Genomic DNA, 21,419 nt, shown 5'->3' on the forward strand with positions numbered 1-21,419 from the left:
GATTAAAAATACCATCAAAATTCAAAATATGAATTGTCCCTGTATGAGATTTGGTCTTTTATGTTTATATCATATGATATAGTTAAGCAATATCACACAAACAAAAATACTTTTTAGAAAAAAAGACGAAATTTAAATTTTTTGCATAATCTATCCTTTTAACAGAAAACGACTCTAAATCGGGTGAACAAAGCCTTAAAGCTCCTTCAATTCTCTGATCCATTTTCCTGATCAAATACATTACAAAAGTAATAAAATGGTCCTTTATATCCAGACGAAGTGTTTATGTCAGAATCATGTAATCTGTGTTTTACCTGCGTCTCGTCTGTCTATCCTCTCTCCTGGCGTCGGATTATCCTCATTATCGTCTCCTGTTTTCTGCTCTTCTCCGCTCTCGTTCTGATGTTCAGGCGACTTCTCTCCATTGCCGCTCCCTTGTTTCATCACCTGACTCTCTTTCTCCTCTTCTTCTTGACTTTGTTTGTGTATCTCCTCTTCTTCTTGACTTTGTTTGTGTATCTCCTCTTCATCAGTTTTTTCTTCTGCTTCAACTGCAGATTCACTGTTCTTCTCATTTTTGGCTAGTTCTCCTTCATTTCCATGTTCTTTGTCCTCTTGGTTTGTTTCTGACACAGACTGTGGAGTCTGTTTAGGATTGTGTTCCAGCAATTTTGTTGTTTCCTTAAAAAGTTTTTGTTCTTCCATTGAATTATCTGATCCATTGTCCTGTTCCCATTTTTTATCAGCAATAGACTCTTTTTGAGGGGGAAGTCTGTTGTGACTTGGGAGTGTGGCGTCAGACGAACCTGAAACAAATAATATTAGCAGATTCAAGCTTCATTCGATTTAACTGAGAGCGAGTTTATAGTGCTGTCCAGTCAAAAAAAAGTCACATGTCTAGTGATGATAATAAATAATTTGTTACCTCTCGTTACATCTGTTGGGCGCCTTTCCAGCAGGTTTTTGTCTTCACCTTCATTAACAGAAAACATTTTTAAATATATAAAAATGCTCATGCAAGGCCTGCTCGATTACGGCAAAAATCATGAGCTACTAAAGTTATTCAGTCAAGAGCAGTGAGGGATTTTCTCTGTCTTTTGTTGTTTGATCAACATTAAGGACACAGAAAGCAGCAGATTTATTAGGCTGTTGTCACTTTAAGGCATTTCCAATACACTGATACACATTGTATTTTCTTCTAACTGTAGACATTGTAGAAATTTTACCTCACTAATGGGTGTGTTTGTGTGAATAAAAAAAAATCCTATTTTTGACTGTTTATGCGCTTACCCGGCACTCAAAGTTTACTTTACTTGTCCGTGTCCCGCTCAGATTCAGAGAGCGTGCACAGAAAGTTCTTTGCACTTTTGATAACTATTTTTAAAATCAAGCATGTCCCATTTTTGCATGATTTGACTTATTTGCGTGTTAAGTTTGACACCTGTCCCTAACTCTACCCTTAAACTGACCGACACCACCACACCTGACCCTAACTCTACCCTTAAACTGACCCACACCACCACACCTGTCACTAACTTTACCCTTAAACTGACCACACCACCACACCTGTCCCTAACTCTACCCTTAAACTGACCACACCACCACACCTGTCCCTAACTCTACCCTTAAACTGACCCACACCACCACACCTGTCCCTAACTCTACCCTTAAACTGACCGACACCACCACACCTGACCCTAACTCTACCCTTAAACTGACCCACACCACCACACCTGTCACTAACTTTACCCTTAAACTGACCACACCACCACACCTGTCCCTAACTCTACCCTTAAACTGACCCACACCACCACACCTGTCCCTAACTCTACCCTTAAACTGACCCACACCACCACACCTGTCCCTAACTCAACCCTTAAACTGACCCACACCACCACACCTGTCCCTAACTCTACCCTTAAACTGACCCACACCACCACACCTGACCCTAACTCTACCCTTAAACTGACCCACACCACCACACCTGACCCTAACTCTACCCTTAAACTGACCCACACCACCACACCTGACCCTAACTTTACCCTTAAACTGACCACACCACCACACCTGTCCCTAACTCTACCCTTAAACTGACCCACACCACCACACCTGTCCCTAACTCTACCCTTAAACTTACCCACACCACCACACCTGTCCCCAACTCAACCCTTAAACTGACCCACACCACCACACCTGTCCCTAACTCTACCCTTAAACTGACCCACACCACCACACCTGACCCTAACTCTACCCTTAAACTGACCCACACCACCACACCTGACCCTAACTCTACCCTTAAACTGACCCACACCACCACACCTGACCCTAACTCTACCCTTAAACTGACCCACACCACCACACCTGTCCCTAACTTTACCCTTAAACTGACCCACACCACCACACCTGACCCTAACTCTACCCTTAAACTGACCCACACCACCACACCTGACCCTAACTCTACCCTTAAACGTACCCACACCACCACACCTAACCCTAACTCTACCCTTAAACTGACCCACACCAACACACCTGACCCTAACTCTACCCTTAAACTGACCCACACCACCACACCTGACCCTAACTCTACCCTTAAACTGACACACACCAACACACCTGTCCCTAACTCTACCCTTAAACTGACCCACACCACCACACCTGTCCGTAACTTTACCCTTAAACTGACCCACACCACCACACCTGTCACTAACTTTACCCTTAAACTGACCCATACCACCACACCTGTCCCTAACTTTACCCTTAAACTGACCCACACCACCACACCTATACCTAATTTTCCCCTAAACTGACCCACACCACCACACCTGTCCCTAACTTTACCCTTAAACTGACCCACACCACCACACCTGACCCTAACTCTACCCTTAAACTGACCCATATCACCAAACCTGTCCCTAACTTTACCCTTAAACTGACCCACACCACCACACCTGTCACTAACTTTACCCTTAAACTGACCCACACCACCACACCTGTCCCTAACTTTACTCTTAAACTGACCCACACCACCACACCTGTCCCTAACTCTACCCTTAAACTGACCCACACCACCACACCTGTCCCTAACTTTACCCTTAAACTGACCCACACCACCACACCTGACCCTAACTTTACCCTTAAACTGAGCCACACCTGTCCCTACCTTTACCCTTAAACTGACCCACACCTGTCCCTACCTTTACCCTTAAACTGACCCACACCACCACACCTGTCCCTAACTTTACCCTTAAACTGACCCACACCTGTCCCTACCTTTACCCTTAAACTGACCCACACCACCACACCTGTCCCTAACTCTAACCTTAAACTGACCCACACCCCCACACCTGTCCCTAACTCTACCCTTAAACTGACCCACACCACCACACCTGACCCTAACTCTACCCTTAAACTGACCCACACCACCACACCTGACCCTAACTTTACCCTTAAACTGACCACACCACCACACCTGTCCCTAACTCTACCCTTAAACTGACCCACACCACCACACCTGTCCCTAACTCTACCCTTAAACTTACCCACACCACCACACCTGTCCCCAACTCAACCCTTAAACTGACCCACACCACCACACCTGTCCCTAACTCTACCCTTAAACTGACCCACACCACCACACCTGACCCTAACTCTACCCTTAAACTGACCCACACCACCACACCTGACCCTAACTCTACCCTTAAACTGACCCACACCACCACACCTGACCCTAACTCTACCCTTAAACTGACCCACACCACCACACCTGTCCCTAACTTTACCCTTAAACTGACCCACACCACCACACCTGACCCTAACTCTACCCTTAAACTGACCCACACCACCACACCTGACCCTAACTCTACCCTTAAACGTACCCACACCACCACACCTAACCCTAACTCTACCCTTAAACTGACCCACACCAACACACCTGACCCTAACTCTACCCTTAAACTGACCCACACCACCACACCTGACCCTAACTCTACCCTTAAACTGACACACACCACCACACCTGTCCCTAACTCTACCCTTAAACTGACCCACACCACCACACCTGTCCGTAACTTTACCCTTAAACTGACCCACACCACCACACCTGTCACTAACTTTACCCTTAAACTGACCCATACCACCACACCTGTCCCTAACTTTACCCTTAAACTGACCCACACCACCACACCTATACCTAATTTTCCCCTAAACTGACCCACACCACCACACCTGTCCCTAACTTTACCCTTAAACTGACCCACACCACCACACCTGACCCTAACTCTACCCTTAAACTGACCCATATCACCAAACCTGTCCCTAACTTTACCCTTAAACTGACCCACACCACCACACCTGTCACTAACTTTACCCTTAAACTGACCCACACCACCACACCTGTCCCTAACTTTACTCTTAAACTGACCCACACCACCACACCTGTCCCTAACTCTACCCTTAAACTGACCCACACCACCACACCTGTCCCTAACTTTACCCTTAAACTGACCCACACCACCACACCTGACCCTAACTTTACCCTTAAACTGAGCCACACCTGTCCCTACCTTTACCCTTAAACTGACCCACACCTGTCCCTACCTTTACCCTTAAACTGACCCACACCACCACACCTGTCCCTAACTTTACCCTTAAACTGACCCACACCTGTCCCTACCTTTACCCTTAAACTGACCCACACCACCACACCTGTCCCTAACTCTAACCTTAAACTGACCCACACCCCCACACCTGTCCCTAACTCTACCCTTAAACTGACCCACACCACCACACCTGACCCTAACTCTACCCTTAAACTGACCCACACCACCACACCTGTCCCTAACTCTACCATTAAACTGACCCACACCACCACACCTGTCCCTAACTTTACCCTTAAACTGACCCACACCACCACACCTGACCCTAACTCTACCCTTAAACTGACCCACACCACCACACCAGTCCCTAACTTTACCCTTAAACTGACCACACCACCACACCTGTCCCTAACTCTACCCTTAAACTGACCCACACCACCACACCTGTCCCTAACTCTACCCTTAAACTTACCCACACCACCACACCTGTCCCTAACTCAACCCTTAAACTGACCCACACCACCACACCTGTCCCTAACTCTACCCTTAAACTGACCCACACCACCACACCTGACCCTAACTCTACCCTTAAACTGACCCACACCACCACACCTGACCCTAACTCTACCCTTAAACTGACCCACACCACCACACCTGACCCTAACTCTACCCTTAAACTGACCCACATCACCACACCTGTCCCTAACTTTACCCTTAAACTGACCCACACCACCACACCTGACCCTAACTCTACCCTTAAACTGACCCACACCACCACACCTGACCCTAACTCTACCCTTAAACGTACCCACACCACCACACCTAACCCTAACTCTACCCTTAAACTGACCCACACCACCACACCTGACCCTAACTCTACCCTTAAACTGACCCACACCACCACACCTGTCCCTAACTCTACCCTTAAACTGACCCACACCACCACACCTGTCCGTAACTTTACCCTTAAACTGACCCACACCACCACACCTGTCACTAACTTTACCCTTAAACTGACCCATACCACCACACCTGTCCCTAACTTTACCCTTAAACTGACCCACACCACCACACCTATACCTAATTTTCCCCTAAACTGACCCACACCACCACACCTGTCCCTAACTTTACCCTTAAACTGACCCACACCACCACACCTGACCCTAACTCTACCCTTAAACTGACCCATATCACCAAACCTGTCCCTAACTTTACCCTTAAACTGACCCACACCACCACACCTGTCACTAACTTTACCCTTAAACTGACCCACACCACCACACCTGTCCCTAACTTTACCCTTAAACTGACCCACACCACCACACCTGTCCCTAACTCTACCCTTAAACTGACCCACACCACCACACCTGTCCCTAACTCTACCCTTAAACTGACCCACACCACCACACCTGTCCCTAACTCTACCCTTAAACTGACCCACACCACCACACCTGTCCCTAACTTTACCCTTAAACTGACCCACACCACCACACCTGACCCTAACTTTACCCTTAAACTGAGCCACACCTGTCCCTACCTTTACCCTTAAACTGACCCACACCTGTCCCTACCTTTACCCTTAAACTGACCCACACCACCACACCTGTCCCTAACTTTACCCTTAAACTGACCCACACCTGTCCCTACCTTTACCCTTAAACTGACCCACACCACCACACCTGTCCCTAACTCTAACCTTAAACTGACCCACACCCCCACACCTGTCCCTAACTCTACCCTTAAACTGACCCACACCACCACACCTGACCCTAACTCTACCCTTAAACTGACCCACACCACCACACCTGTCCCTAACTCTACCATTAAACTGACCCACACCACCACACCTGTCCCTAACTTTACCCTTAAACTGACCCACACCACCACACCTGACCCTAACTCTACCCTTAAACTGACCCACACCACCACACCTGTCCCTAACTTTACCCTTAAACTGACCCACACCACCACACCTGTCCCTAACTCTACCATTAAACTGACCCACACCACCACACCTGTCCCTAACTTTACCCTTAAACTGACCCACACCACCACACCTGTCCCTAACTTTACCCTTAAACTGACCCACACCACCACACCTGACCCTAACTCTACCCTTAAACTGACCCACACCACCACACCTGACCCTAACTCTACCCTTAAACGTACCCACACCACCACACCTAACCCTAACTCTACCCTTAAACTGACCCACACCACCACACCTGACCCTAACTCTACCCTTAAACTGACCCACACCACCACACCTGTCCCTAACTCTACCCTTAAACTGACCCACACCACCACACCTGTCCGTAACTTTACCCTTAAACTGACCCACACCACCACACCTGTCACTAACTTTACCCTTAAACTGACCCATACCACCACACCTGTCCCTAACTTTACCCTTAAACTGACCCACACCACCACACCTATACCTAATTTTCCCCTAAACTGACCCACACCACCACACCTGTCCCTAACTTTACCCTTAAACTGACCCACACCACCACACCTGACCCTAACTCTACCCTTAAACTGACCCATATCACCAAACCTGTCCCTAACTTTACCCTTAAACTGACCCACACCACCACACCTGTCCCTAACTTTACCCTTAAACTGACCCACACCACCACACCTGTCCCTAACTCTACCCTTAAACTGACCCACACCACCACACCTGTCCCTAACTTTACCCTTAAACTGACCCACACCACCACACCTGACCCTAACTTTACCCTTAAACTGAGCCACACCTGTCCCTACCTTTACCCTTAAACTGACCCACACCTGTCCCTACCTTTACCCTTAAACTGACCCACACCACCACACCTGTCCCTAACTTTACCCTTAAACTGACCCACACCTGTCCCTACCTTTACCCTTAAACTGACCCACACCACCACACCTGTCCCTAACTCTAACCTTAAACTGACCCACACCCCCACACCTGTCCCTAACTCTACCCTTAAACTGACCCACACCACCACACCTGACCCTAACTCTACCCTTAAACTGACCCACACCACCACACCTGTCCCTAACTCTACCATTAAACTGACCCACACCACCACACCTGTCCCTAACTTTACCCTTAAACTGACCCACACCACCACACCTGACCCTAACTCTACCCTTAAACTGACCCACACCACCACACCTGTCCCTAACTCTACCCTTAAACTGACCCACACCACCACACCTGTCCCTAACTCTACCCTTAAACTGACCCACACCACCACACCTGACCCTAACTCTACCCTTAAACTGACCCACACCACCACACCTGTCCCTAACTCTACCATTAAACTGACCCACACCACCACACCTGTCCCTAACTTTACCCTTAAACTGACCCACACCACCACACCTGTCCCTAACTCTACCCTTAAACTGACCCACACCACCACACCTGACCCTAACTCTACCCTTAAACTGACCCACACCACCACACCTGACCCTAACTCTACCCTTAAACTGACCCACACCGCCACACCTGACCCTAACTCTACCCTTAAACTGACCCACACCACCACACCTGTGTCTAACTTTACCCTTAAACTGACCCACACCACCACACCTGTCCCTAACTCAACCCTTAAACTGACCCACACCACCACACCTGACCCTAACTGTACCCTTAAACTGACCCACACCTGTCCCTAACTCTACCCTTAAACTGACCCACACCACCACACCTGTCCCTAACTCTACCCTTAAACTGACCCACACCACCACACCTGACCCTAACTCTACCCTTAAACTGACCCACACCACCACACCTGTGCCTAACTTTACCCTTAAACTGACCCACACCACCACACCTGTCCCTAACTCAACCCTTAAACTGACCCACACCACCATACCTGACCCTAACTCTACCCTTAAACTGACCCACACCTGTCCCTAACTCTACCCTTAAACTGACCCACACCACCACACCTGACCCTAACTCTACCCTTAAACTGACCCACACCACCACACCTGTCCCTAACTTTACCCTTAAACTGAGCCACACCACCACACCTGTCCCTAACTCTACCCTTAAACTGACCCACACCACCACACCTGACCCTAACTCTACCCTTAAACTGACCCACACCACCACACCTGACCCTAACTCTACCCTTAAACTGACCCACACCGCCACACCTGACCCTAACTCTACCCTTAAACTGACCCACACCACCACACCTGTGTCTAACTTTACCCTTAAACTGACCCACACCACCACACCTGTCCCTAACTCTACCATTAAACTGACCCACACCACCACACCTGTCCCTAACTTTACCCTTAAACTGACCCACACCACCACACCTGTCCCTAACTCTACCATTAAACTGACCCACACCACCACACCTGTCCCTAACTTTACCCTTAAACTGACCCACACCACCACACCTGTCCCTAACTCTACCCTTAAACTGACCCACACCACCACACCTGACCCTAACTCTACCCTTAAACTGACCCACACCACCACACCTGACCCTAACTCTACCCTTAAACTGACCCACACCGCCACACCTGACCCTAACTCTACCCTTAAACTGACCCACACCACCACACCTGTGTCTAACTTTACCCTTAAACTGACCCACACCACCACACCTGTCCCTAACTCAACCCTTAAACTGACCCACACCACCACACCTGACCCTAACTGTACCCTTAAACTGACCCACACCTGTCCCTAACTCTACCCTTAAACTGACCCACACCACCACACCTGTCCCTAACTCTACCCTTAAACTGACCCACACCACCACACCTGACCCTAACTCTACCCTTAAACTGACCCACACCACCACACCTGTGCCTAACTTTACCCTTAAACTGACCCACACCACCACACCTGTCCCTAACTCAACCCTTAAACTGACCCACACCACCATACCTGACCCTAACTCTACCCTTAAACTGACCCACACCTGTCCCTAACTCTACCCTTAAACTGACCCACACCACCACACCTGACCCTAACTCTACCCTTAAACTGACCCACACCACCACACCTGTCCCTAACTTTACCCTTAAACTGACCCACACCACCACACCTGTCCCTAACTCTACCCTTAAACTGACCCACACCACCACACCTGACCCTAACTCTACCCTTAAACTGACCCACACCACCACACCTGACCCTAACTCTACCCTTAAACTGACCCACACCGCCACACCTGACCCTAACTCTACCCTTAAACTGACCCACACCACCACACCTGTGCCTAACTTTACCCTTAAACTGACCCACACCACCACACCTGACCCTAACTCTACCCTTAAACTGACCCACACCACCACACCTGACCCTAACTCTACCCTTAAACTGACCCACACCGCCACACCTGACCCTAACTCTACCCTTAAACTGACCCACACCACCACACCTGTCCCTAACTTTACCCTTAAACTGACCCACACCACCACACCTGACCCTAACTCTACCCTTAAACTGACCCACACCACCACACCTGACCCTAACTCTACCCTTAAACTGACCCACACCTGTCCCTAACTCTACCCTTAAACTGACCCACACCTGTCCCTAACTCTACCCTTAAACTGACCCACACCACCACACCTGACCCTAACTCTACCCTTAAACTGACCCACACCTGTCCCTAACTTTACCCGTATACCATATATTGAACATAGTAATAGGACACCACATATAAAGTGTAACCAGATGTTCTACAGATACCGAGGCCACATTTACACTGCAGTTCAAGTGCCTCAATTCTAATTTGGTTTCCTCCCATGTGACATAGATCGGATATGACCCACGAGCGTGTAAGCAGGATCGGTTTCATGCCTCATTCATATGTGGAAATAAATCTGATATGAATTGGGTATGTGTTTGCACCTACTGTGTAAGCGGCCAGATATTCCCCTGTCAATGCAAGTCGTATGATATTGAAAAAAGTGGCTTTTTGAAGCATTTCACGGTAACAATACATCTATAACAAATTAAACATCTGACAAGCAGAGGATTCCTTTAGTTCATTTGTGATGAATACGAGAGAGCACTGTTATGTAAATGTACAGTGTGAAGCAGCTTTACACACAGTCTTTTCAACCGCACATTTTTCTTATTTATGTGTTACAAACATTTTAATGACGGGACAAATCAGTAAGCAATTGATTGCTCAGCGAGCAATCAACATAGTGCAAATCACCTTTTTGAAAGTGTTACAATAAAAGTATTTATTGTATTCACTTATCTTGATATGCCAGGAGGTGGCGATAAGAGACTGTTTAAAAAAATGGATCGTCATTGAATCAATAATTCAAGAGATTCATTCACAAACACTGATTCATCCAATAATGAGACTGACTTTATGAGTGAGAGAAAACGCCTTCATTCAGATTTTTAAATTATTATTATTTTGTTCAAATGAATGATTTTTTTAATCAACTAAAACAATGATATTTTGTTTAGTTGTCTAATATTTTTTCTTCAAAATCATGGGAGATACTCAATCTTAATTTTAAATAAACCAAAAAATAGTAATTCTCAGTTCTCAAGAAAGATATTCAAAAATCAAGCACAATTCACACTTAGAAAGCATAAGAGTTCAGAATCAAGCCTTTACCATACTTGTCCAAACCCTGATCTTACCATTCTCAGGGTCCATTTCGATTGGTTTTGATCGCCTTTCTTTTAATGCTTGATCATGAAAAATTAAAGAAAAAGGGTAATTGTTAATCTTTGTGAGACATAGTTGTCAATTACAGGTGTATTTGAAGGTGAATTGTTGAATATTTTTCTCATGGCACTTACGCATTCGTTTTTTCTTCCGTATGTATATGAATATTAATATTGCCAGTAGAAGGAGAAAAATGACCAGAAGTATTGTTACTGTTAAGACTGGAACAGGCACAGTAGATCCAGCTCTGCCTGCACACAAAACCATTGAAGATATAATGTAAAGCATCTGAGTCAAAGTCTCAAAGCATGTATGAAACATTGTTGAAGCAAACGCTAGCAAACCTATGGGACAGTCTTTCAGATTGAAGGCTGCGCTCTTGCTGTTCACTTGATTCTTCACGGTGCAGGTATAAACTGAGTCACGGTTTTCCTCCTGTTCGTCGACAAGAAGCTCTGGTCCCGACCTAACATTTATATTCGGTCCACTCCATTCGTAGCTCGGCTGAGTCTGGGACTCCACAGAACACAACAGTTTCTTTGAAGCATTTGAACTCTCACTCAGTTCACAGGTCACCTGAGGGTCTAGCAGAGCATCTAGACCCAAAAGCAGAGAGGTATTAGTGATAATCAGACCGACAGACGGATGGACAGACAGACAGACACACAGACAGATAGACAGACAGACAGACTGACACAGATAGACAAACGGACAGACAGACACACAGACAGATAGACAGACAGACAGACAGACTGACACAGATAGACAAACAGACGGACGGACGGACGGACAGACACACAGACAGATAGACAGACAGACAGGCAGACTGACACAGATAGACAAACGGACGGACGGACGGACAGACACACAGACAGACAGACAGACTGACACAGAAAGACAAACGGACGGACGGACGGACAGACAGACACACAGACAGACAGACAGACAGACAGACAGACTGACACAGATAGACAAACAGACGGACGGACGGACGGACAGACAGACACAGACAGATAGACAGACAGACAGACAGACACAGATAGACGGACGGACGATAGATAGATAGATAGATTACCCAAAACTGTCACAGTATGGGTGGAGGTCTGGACTTTCTCATTAATCACGATGTCACTTTGATACTGGCCACTGTCTTGGCTCTTTAGCTTTCTTATTGTGAGCTCTCCTGTCTCAAAGTCCACCTCTACACGGCCTGTGAAGGAGCCATACTTCAACACCTCGCTCCCGTCGTACTCCAGGACCTTGTTCCCATTGTGTTTCCACAGGATATCTGTAGGGTGTCCACGGATGCTTGGAGTAAGTGTGATGTCTTTTCCAGTTTCTTCAAAGTTATCACAGGAAACTAAATCTACAGGAGACGAAAGAGAGACACCATCAGTGAAGGTTCAGCGGCTCCATCTCAAAAATAAAGCCGGGTCATATTTTACACCAAAATCAAAAGACGGATATAATATAATATAAGCATATTTTATTAGTATTAATAAATATAATATTTTAAAAATTTAATAAATGTTTAAATGCATAAACAATTTAAAGGGGTGATGAACTGAGAAAGCACCTTTCACTTGAGCTTTTGATAAATAAAAGATCATATAAGATTATCCTGTTAGTTTCAGAGCTGAAAACTTCTTTGTTAGTCCAAGAAAAGCTTTTATAGACACCAGGCCCAGAAAACGATCGCGTGCGCATCTTGATGTCATCGTGCGACGAAACACCGCCTTCTACAGCGCCTCTAATAGCATCGACGTCACTCTCCCGCTGTAACACGCCCCCTCAGCCGGGGCTGAGTGGCAGAAGAGCTGCAGCGTGACTGGAGTTAGTGGAGGAAAACACGAGTAGAGCAAACGATCCTTACAACTTACCAAAGATTCAGTGATCCACAATGATATGCAGCCAGTAATATGATCCACAATAATATGCAATTATTACGAATTCTTACAGAGGATTACATATCCGAGACAAGCAGTTATGTGCAGCGTTTCACTCTAAAAGCAGAAGCTGCAGCAGTTGGCAGTGGTTTGAGTGAGAAAATTACACACTATTATCAAGTCCGTCTCAAGCTCAGAACAGCGATGACTATGCGGTCCGTGGACAAGCCTCCCCCTACCCCCCTTCTGGCGCCGGGCCTGGTTTTGTGTGTTTTCGCTGCATTCGCGCTGTAAACCAGTGCTGCCTCTCAGTCTTTCTGCCACTCAGCGGGGCATAATCACAGTCACTCCAGCTGACGATGACGTCACGTGCATTCCCTCTATTCAGTAGCTCCACCCACCGACTAATCGGATCACGCTAGCCAGGAGCAATAAACATGGCGAGGATAAGAGCAAGATATTGCGGTGTTCCTGGTTCTGGAAGAAAACAGTTGCTGCATAAGCTTCCTTCTGATCCTAATATTAGGAATGAGTGGTTGAACTTTATTTCTAATGAAGCTCCAGCTCACTTGGGGAAGACATGTTCACTTCAGTTCACTGCGGGATCGTTTGTAAACTAATCTCTGGTCGATGCTGGATTTGGATCCGACAGAAATGGTGCAACTCACTTAAGTGAGTAAAACGTGTTTTTTATATGTAATAGTATTGCATTGTTATAGATTGTTTTGCTTATGTGTCTAACAGAACATACCTTTAGCACAAAGTCCCGGGGCTGTGTGTTTTACAGAGAGAGTACCAAAACGTAAGCCCATTGGCAGGCCGATTAATCTCATGATATTCCGTCTCATGATAATAGTCCAATCAATTGCGGGTGGATGAGAAATAAATCATTGTGCTTGTTTGATAAAGACGTTTAACATGCCCTGTGAGAGAATCTTCCCGGTTGCCGCTTTCAAAACAATAGATACTCCAATTATAAATAATACAAGATAAAAAATGATAAAAAACTTGAAAAAGCCTTTCCAGAAAGTTTGAAATATTTTAGAAGTTTAACTTTTTAGTTTAGAAATTTTGATAAAAGGATACTCAAAGTGGTTGCTAGGGTACTCAGAATGTTTGCTAGGGTGTTCCTATGTGGTTGCTAGGGTACATCTCTTTGTCTGTCTGTCTATCATGGTTGCTAGGGTACTCAGGTGGTTGCTATGCTGTTACTGGGGTTTTCTGGGTGGTTGCTATGCTGTTACTAGGGTTTTCTGGGTGGTTGCTATGAAATAGAAATAGATATATTTCATTTTCAAATACAATTAGTTTATTCTTTTCATTTTGAGATGAAATATGACCTTGTTCATTCATTGGGCATTTCATTAAATCAAGTTTTAAAACACTCACACACACACACACACACCAAATAAACAAACAACAAATCACATTTTGGTATAAATCTCTATGGTATTAAATAAAGGTTTTGTGCTTCATCTGTGTGACCAATCGCAGAACAACTTCAGTACAAAGTCCAGAGGGAGGATTCACCAGAGTAAACTTTAATCTTTCAGTATGGTTTCAACTTCAACTTCGCCTCAAATGCCACTATTTATCTTCCCTGCACCAGGTCACGGGAAAGGCTGTGTGTGTCTGTGTGTGTGTGTTAATCTCCATGTTTGAGAAACTGTGGACTTACCTCGAGCCAAACACACACATGTCATGTAAAGCAAAGTCTGCGTAACTCCCATCTTCCCTGTTCTCTCTCCCTCTCGAGTTAGTTTCGGTTCGACCCGGAGCGGAGATCATTAAAACCCATTCGCTGCATGAATCTCGACAGTAAATGCTAAGACTAAATAAAATAAAATAAAATAACATTAAAAAAGTCACCACACTGTTTAGAGGCAGTGAGTACGAAAGTTTGGGGGAATCCGATCAACAGGTATCGAGTGAGAGCGAAACCCGTGGGCGGAGAATGAAGAAGGTGTAACGCACCTTTAGAAGTGACGTAAGCGGTCAAACGACAACCTGTTGTTGTTATATAACGCTGTAACGTCTCTCTCTTCATTTTCACAATAAAAGCGATCGAAAAATATTACTCAAATAATGGATTATTGCCGGAGCATTTTATTTTTATTTTTTATAATTCGTACGATTGGTTTGGTTTGGCGTTTGCCTCTGTGTCTCTACCTTCACATCTCCTCCAGGCGGCAGCATTGCACTGAGAGAATGACAGCCACTAATGGATTTAGTTTTTTTGTTTTTGTGTGTGACAAATGTATTTGATAATAACCTGGCCCAAGAGTGCAAGTAAAAGTCATTTTCAAAAAAAAATTTAAATAAGATATTGAAATGATTGTGATCAATTGCGAAACAAATATGAGCGTGCATAAAATGAAGTGATTTAAACCAATCTTTATGGGCTATTATTGCATTCATATTGTGTTTCACACACACACGCACACAGAGAGAGAGAGAGAGAGAGAGAGAGAGAGAGAGAGAGAGAGAGAGAGAGAGAGAGAGAGAGAGAGAGACGTTTGTGTGAAGACATAGACGTAATGTTTTTTATACTGTACAAACTGTATATTCTCTCCTCTTACATTAACACACACACACACACACACACACACACACACACACACACACACACACTAACCCTGCCAGATCTCAATCCAATCGAGCATCTGTGGGATTTGCTAAACAAGCAAGTCAGAAGTGATATTTTCTTCCATAGAGGCCCCACCTCACCCACTTAAAGGATCTGCTTCTAACATCTTGGCGCCAGATACCACAGTACACCTTCAGGGGTCTAGAGGAGTACATGCCTCGACGGGTCAGGGCAGTTTTTGGCAGACCAATACAGTATTAGGACATTATTAGGTCATAATGTTATGCCTGATCGGTGTATTTACACAAAAACAGAAATGCAAGGGAAAGAAAGAAAGAAAGAAAGAAATGGGAGAATTTCTTTCTTTCATAAAACACTGAGTTTCTAAGTGATCAAATGATGTATAAGTGTTTTCACAGACGATCATTGTAATCAGTAAGTGAGTGCGGCATTCACAGTTTTTGAAAATTGCTTAGACACTAAAAGTGGAACTTGAAGCCGACTTAGTACCTAATCTTTAGACCAAGTCTGCATGCTTTAAACTCAAACTGCTTTTGCAAAACTGAGTTTTAATATTCAATATAGATTATTTCACAGCAGCTTCATAATAATAACAAATTCATATTCTGCTGTAAAGGAGCTCTAACAAGCCAAGAGTGTCATTATTCAGCTCAAGTCGGTGTTGATTCAGTTCAGTTCAATAACTGTAAAACTCATCAGTGGTGCTGTATACTGTACAGTGTATTTGTGCACATGTGTGTGTGTAAGTGCTATGACAAAACTCCCGCAATCTGAACAAGCAAAAGACACAACATCTGTGTGTAGTTTGGTGTGTATGTGGCTAACCATTTTAAGCATTTAAATCTAGCAGTAAAAAGCTATATGACCATCCAGTGAATATTAGTTCCCTTTCGGGGAACTCGAGCTGCGTCGAAACGCTGTGAGAACGCCTCTGCGTTAATGCGTCGTGAAGCGCCTGTAGAACCATTCCATCGGAAAAAAGATCGATCGTCGGCGTGATGACATCATCGACCGGAAGCTATAAAACGTCCGTGAAAACAAACAGGAACTAGCTTCTGAGCCTTCAGCAAGCGATCTGTGTGAACCTGTCTGTCTATTTGGTGTTTTTGTCTGTCTATTATCAGAGATTTTCCACCCTTTTTGTTAAATATTCCATATATTAACAGAAAAAAGAGAAAATAAAATAGATAGAAATGGCGAGTGAGAGCAGCAATTTCAGAAAGTGTGTTCCTCCCTGCCCACGCTACATCACGGGCGGGGACACACATCTTCTCTGTGTTGCATGCTTGGGAGCGCAGCATGCCCAGGCAGCCCTCGAGGGGGCTGCTTGTGAGCACTGTGAGCGTTTACGATTAAGAACGCTGCGCTCCCGCCGGGCACTCTTCGAGGAGGGTGCCTCGGCTCGTGTTCCCCGCGGCTCTGGTCCCGCTGCTGCCGAGGCAGAGCGGAGGCTGCAGTCGTGGGGTTCACAATTGGATGTTGCAGAGGGGTTAGAGACGGGCGCTGCCTTATCTCTGCCCTCACCTGCTCCATCCAGCGGCTCTTCTCGGGGCATGGAAGCACGCATGGCGGTTTCTTCCCCCCCGAGAGAGTCGCCGGTACTTCATCTGTCCAGCTCTGAGGAGGTGGACGTTGAAAGTATCGACACTGAAGATTCGCCACTTCAGTCCCCTGCTAGTGAAGAGCTAGTTGAGGTTTTGACGCGAGCAGTGGCCAGATTAAACATCGACTGGCCCACTGAAAGATCTGAGGCAGGAAGAAAACGTCATAGCAAGCTAGACGAACGCTTCCTGCCATCTCGCGCCTCAGAACCTCAGCGACGGGGCCTGCCGTTCTTCCACGACTTGCACACCGAGGTGGCAAGATCGTGGAGGAGACCGGCATCATATCGTGTCTTCAGCCCGCAGACTTCGGTCTATAGCAACATCAGCGGGCTGAGACAGTACGGTTATGGGGCGATGCCAAAGGTTGAAGAGACGCTTGCGAGCCATCTCTCACCTTCTTCGGCATCGTCCCTTAAGGCCCCGACTTTACCCACCAGACCATTGAAAACAACGTCGGCGTTGGTGGGTAAAGCGTACTCGGCAGCGGGTCAAGCGGCTGCATGCCTGCACACGATGGCTATCGTGCAGGCATACCAGGCTGACCTGCTGAGGGATCTGGACGGTAGTGATGCTGTGGGGGGAGATATTGTAGCTGAGTTAAGATCTTCAGCCGATCTAGCTCTCCGGGCCACCAAGGAGACGGCCAGATGTGTTGGCCGCTCCATGGCAGCATTGGTGGCTACGGAGAGGCACCTATGGTTGAACCCCACAGATATCAAGGAGAGGGAGAAAGCCTTTCTACTTGATGCGCCGCTTTCTCCTGGAGGCCTCTTCGGTGACGCAGTCCATACTGTCACCGAGAGGTTCCAGGAGTCGAAAAAGCAAGCTGCGGCGCTCAAGCAGTTCCTCCCTCTCCGAGTCCAGGTCCCTGGGGCTGCTGCTGATACCACCAAGCAGCCCAAACCGAGTACGAGCTCTTCACACAGGGCTTCACAGAAGCAGAGCGTCGCTGCCCGAGCTCCCCCTCAGCGTGGGGACGAGGGGCGGCGCTCTCAGACGAGGCCTTCGAGGGGCAGGGCTGATCTGCGGACAGTCCTGATCGCCAAGAAGGCCTCGTCGAAGCGTTCCTGACGCCAGAAGCGTCAGGACGCTGAGGGTGGTTCCCCCCGTAGGGAAACGGTGTTTACCCCTGCTAACGGTACCCGTTTCCCTACGGCACCCTCGGGGGGCCGCGCTGCCAACCCCGCCGCAATGCCGGGGCGCAGTCGGTCTCCGCGGGCCACCCGAGGGTGGTCCGCACCCCCTTCGGGGGGCCCCCGAGCAGTCAAGTCAGTCGTTCCCTGCCGGTCCGCCGCTTCAGGGCACTGTGCTTGTTGCTCAAAATACACCAGAGGCCAGCCTCGAGAGGCTGGTTCCCTTAGTAGATTTTCTAGACGAGTGGAAACGTCTATCAAACATATCTCGTTGGGTCCTGCAGATAATAGAAAGGGGGTACGCTATTCAATTCAGAAGTCGGCCACCTCCTTTCTGCGGTGTCCTACCTACAGAGGTGGGCCCGGAGCAGGCTCTGGTAATGGCACAGGAAGTAGAGACACTCCTGCAAAAAGGGGCTATAGAGAGGGTTCCCCCTCCCAGCAGGGAGTCTGGCTTTTACAGCCGTTACTTCATCGTGCCCAAGAAGGATGGGGGCTTACGCCCGATATTAGATCTGCGGCTATTGAATCGCTCGGTGGCCAAGCTAAAATTCAAGATGCTTACACTCAGACAGATTGTAGCGCAGGTCAAATCGGAGGATTGGTTTGTCACCATAGACCTCAAAGATGCGTATTTTCATGTCTCCATCCTTCCACATCACAGGAAGTTCCTGAGGTTTGCCTTCGGGGGAGAGGCATACCAATATCGTGTACTTCCCTTCGGTCTAGCACTGTCACCCCGCACGTTCACCAAGTGTGTGGATGCAGCTCTGGCGCCGCTGCGTCTACAGGGCATCCGCATACTGAACTATATTGACGACTGGCTGATTCTAGCGAATACAGAGCAGATGGCGGTTCAGCATCGAGATGCTGTTCTCGCCCACATGTCGAAGCTGGGGTTGAGGCTGAACGCCAAGAAGAGTGTGCTTTCTCCGGCTCAGAGAACCACTTTTCTAGGTGTGAACTGGGACTCGGTAATTATGCGGGCGCAATTATCGCCAACACGCATAGCATCGATCCTGGCAGCCGCCAAAGAACAGAAGCTAGGCCGAGCCGTCACTGTGAAACAGTTCCAGAAACTGTTAGGTCTCATGGCAGCAGCGTCCAACGTGATACCTTTTGGCCTACTGTACATGAGGCCACTGCAGTGGTGGCTCAAAACAAAGGGGTTCTCCCCGAGGGGAAATCCGCTCCGCACGATCAAAGTCACGCGGCGATGCCTACGTGCTCTGGTCATGTGGAAAAACCCGGGGTTTCTATCCCAGGGTCCCGTGTTGGGGGCTCATGTTCGTTGCGTAACGCTAACGACAGACGCCTCTCTCACGGGCTGGGGGGCGACCATGAGTGGTCGCTCGTCCCAGGGTCTATGGCAGGAACATCAGCGGCACTGGCACATAAATCGGCTAGAGATGCTCGCAGTGTTTCTTGCATTGAAACAGTTCCTGCCCGACCTCAGGGGCCACCATGTACTAGTCAGAACAGACAACACGTCCGTGGTGGCCTATATAAACCACCAGGGGGGTCTGAAGTCTCGTCCGTTGGACAAATTGGCACATCGGATCCTCCTGTGGGCCCAAGGGAAATTGCTGTCAATCAGGGCAGTATATATCCCGGGGGCCCTGAATCAGGAAGCAGACAGCCTGTCGAGACAGGGGCCGAGGCCCGGGGAATGGAGACTCCACCCAGAGGTGGTGGAGCTCCTCTGGAAGGTTTATGGGAAAGCAGAGATAGACCTGTTCGCTTCGGCGGAGAATTCTCACTGCCCGCAGTGGTTTTCTCTGACCCATCCGGCCCCGCTGGGGCTGGATGCCATGGTACAGGAGTGGCCGAGGCTGCCTCTGTACGCCTTCCCCCCGATTGTCCTGCTTCCAGGAGTTCTGGAGAGGGTACGCCGGGACGGGGCCCAGGTACTTCTAGTGGCTCCGAACTGGCCGACCCGAGTATGGTTTTCGGACCTGATATCTCTCCTGGAAGGCTCTCCGATGGAGATTCCGACCAGGAGGGATCTACTCTCTCAGGCGGGCGGGAGATTCCTGCACCCACGCCCAGAGATGTGGAATCTGTGGGCCTGGCCTCTGAGGGGGCTAGGCTCATAGAGGAAGGTCTCTCGGCTGAGGTCGTAGAGACCATCCTACACTCCAGAGCTCCGTCCACAAGGAAGCTGTACGCTTTGAAATGGAGACTTTTCTCAGCATGGTGCAGAGAACGCCAGTGGGACCCAGTTAACTGCCCGGTTGGTACAGTGCTGGAGTTCCTGCAGGAGAGGTTCTCGGCAGGGTTGACCCCCTCCACACTTAAGGTGTACGTGGCGGCCTTGGGTGCCTTCCACGTCCCTTGCAGTGGAGTGTCTTTGGGAAGACACCCTCTAATTACACGCTTCCTTCGTGGCACATTAAGGTTGAGGCCAGTTATGCACTCGAGGGTCCCGGCATGGGACTTGGCCATTGTTCTGAGGGGCTTGTCCGGACCTCCGTTCGAACCTCTGGAGGAGGTTTCGGATAAGTTCCTCACCCTAAAAACCATCTTCCTTTTGGCCATTTCATCTCTTAAAAGGATAGGAGATATTCAGTCCCTGTCAGTAGGGCCCTCATGTCTAGAGTTTGCGCCAGGGATGGTGAAAGCATTTCTACATCCCAGGCCGGGTTATGTCCCCAAGGTTCCTACGAGCCCACGGGGCCCCATCACTCTACAAGCCTTCTGTCCTCCTCCATTTATGACGTCAGACCAGGAAAGGTTAAATCTGCTGTGTCCTGTGAGGGCACTGGATACTTATGTCCACAGAGCTGCCCTGTGGAGAAAATCCGAACAATTGTTTGTTTGCTTTGGACCCCCTAAGAAGGGGGCCCCAGTATCCAAGCAGAGGATGAGCAAGTGGGTGGTCGAGGCCATCTCACTTGCTTATGAAGCTACCGGGCAGCCATCTCCACTGGC

The 21,419-nt window shown here is 47.8% G+C and overlaps 2 protein-coding genes across 2 annotated transcripts; both read right to left on the reverse strand.

The window, feature by feature from the left end:
* Positions 1-270: 270 nt before the first annotated feature.
* On the reverse strand, positions 271-11,271 carry LOC137075916 (chromo domain-containing protein cec-1-like). Its single transcript, XM_067444865.1, has 3 exons — positions 11,230-11,271; positions 926-973; positions 271-806 (listed from the first exon to the last, which is right to left on the reverse strand). Exons 1-3 carry the CDS (start codon positions 11,243-11,245, stop codon positions 295-297), a joined length of 576 nt encoding a protein of 191 aa, XP_067300966.1. The 5' UTR covers positions 11,246-11,271; the 3' UTR covers positions 271-294.
* Positions 11,272-11,335: 64 nt separating this feature from the next.
* On the reverse strand, positions 11,336-15,080 carry cd58 (CD58 molecule). The gene is made up of 4 exons (XM_067444765.1): positions 14,822-15,080; positions 12,333-12,623; positions 11,602-11,853; positions 11,336-11,508 (listed from the first exon to the last, which is right to left on the reverse strand). Exons 1-4 carry the CDS (start codon positions 14,871-14,873, stop codon positions 11,336-11,338), a joined length of 768 nt encoding a protein of 255 aa, XP_067300866.1. The 5' UTR covers positions 14,874-15,080.
* Positions 15,081-21,419: the final 6,339 nt, after the last annotated feature.

This window comes from Pseudorasbora parva, chromosome 5 (assembly GCF_024679245.1).
Source record: "Pseudorasbora parva isolate DD20220531a chromosome 5, ASM2467924v1, whole genome shotgun sequence".
NCBI lineage: Eukaryota > Metazoa > Chordata > Actinopteri > Cypriniformes > Gobionidae > Pseudorasbora > Pseudorasbora parva.

Excerpts from the sequence above, each read along its gene's own strand:
- cd58 (XM_067444765.1), bottom strand. The coding sequence starts at position 14,873 with ATGGGAGTTACGCAGACTTTGCTTTACATGACATGTGTGTGTTTGGCT. Across the intron at positions 12,624-14,821 it reads ATGTGTGTGTTTGGCTCGAG|ATTTAGTTTCCTGTGATAAC; the intron begins GTAAGTCCACAG and ends CGTCTCCTGTAG. Across the intron at positions 11,509-11,601 it reads TCTGAAAGACTGTCCCATAG|GCAGAGCTGGATCTACTGTG; the intron begins GTTTGCTAGCGT and ends TTTTGTGTGCAG.
- LOC137075916 (XM_067444865.1), bottom strand. Across the intron at positions 807-925 it reads CCCAACAGATGTAACGAGAG|GTTCGTCTGACGCCACACTC; the intron begins GTAACAAATTAT and ends TATTTGTTTCAG.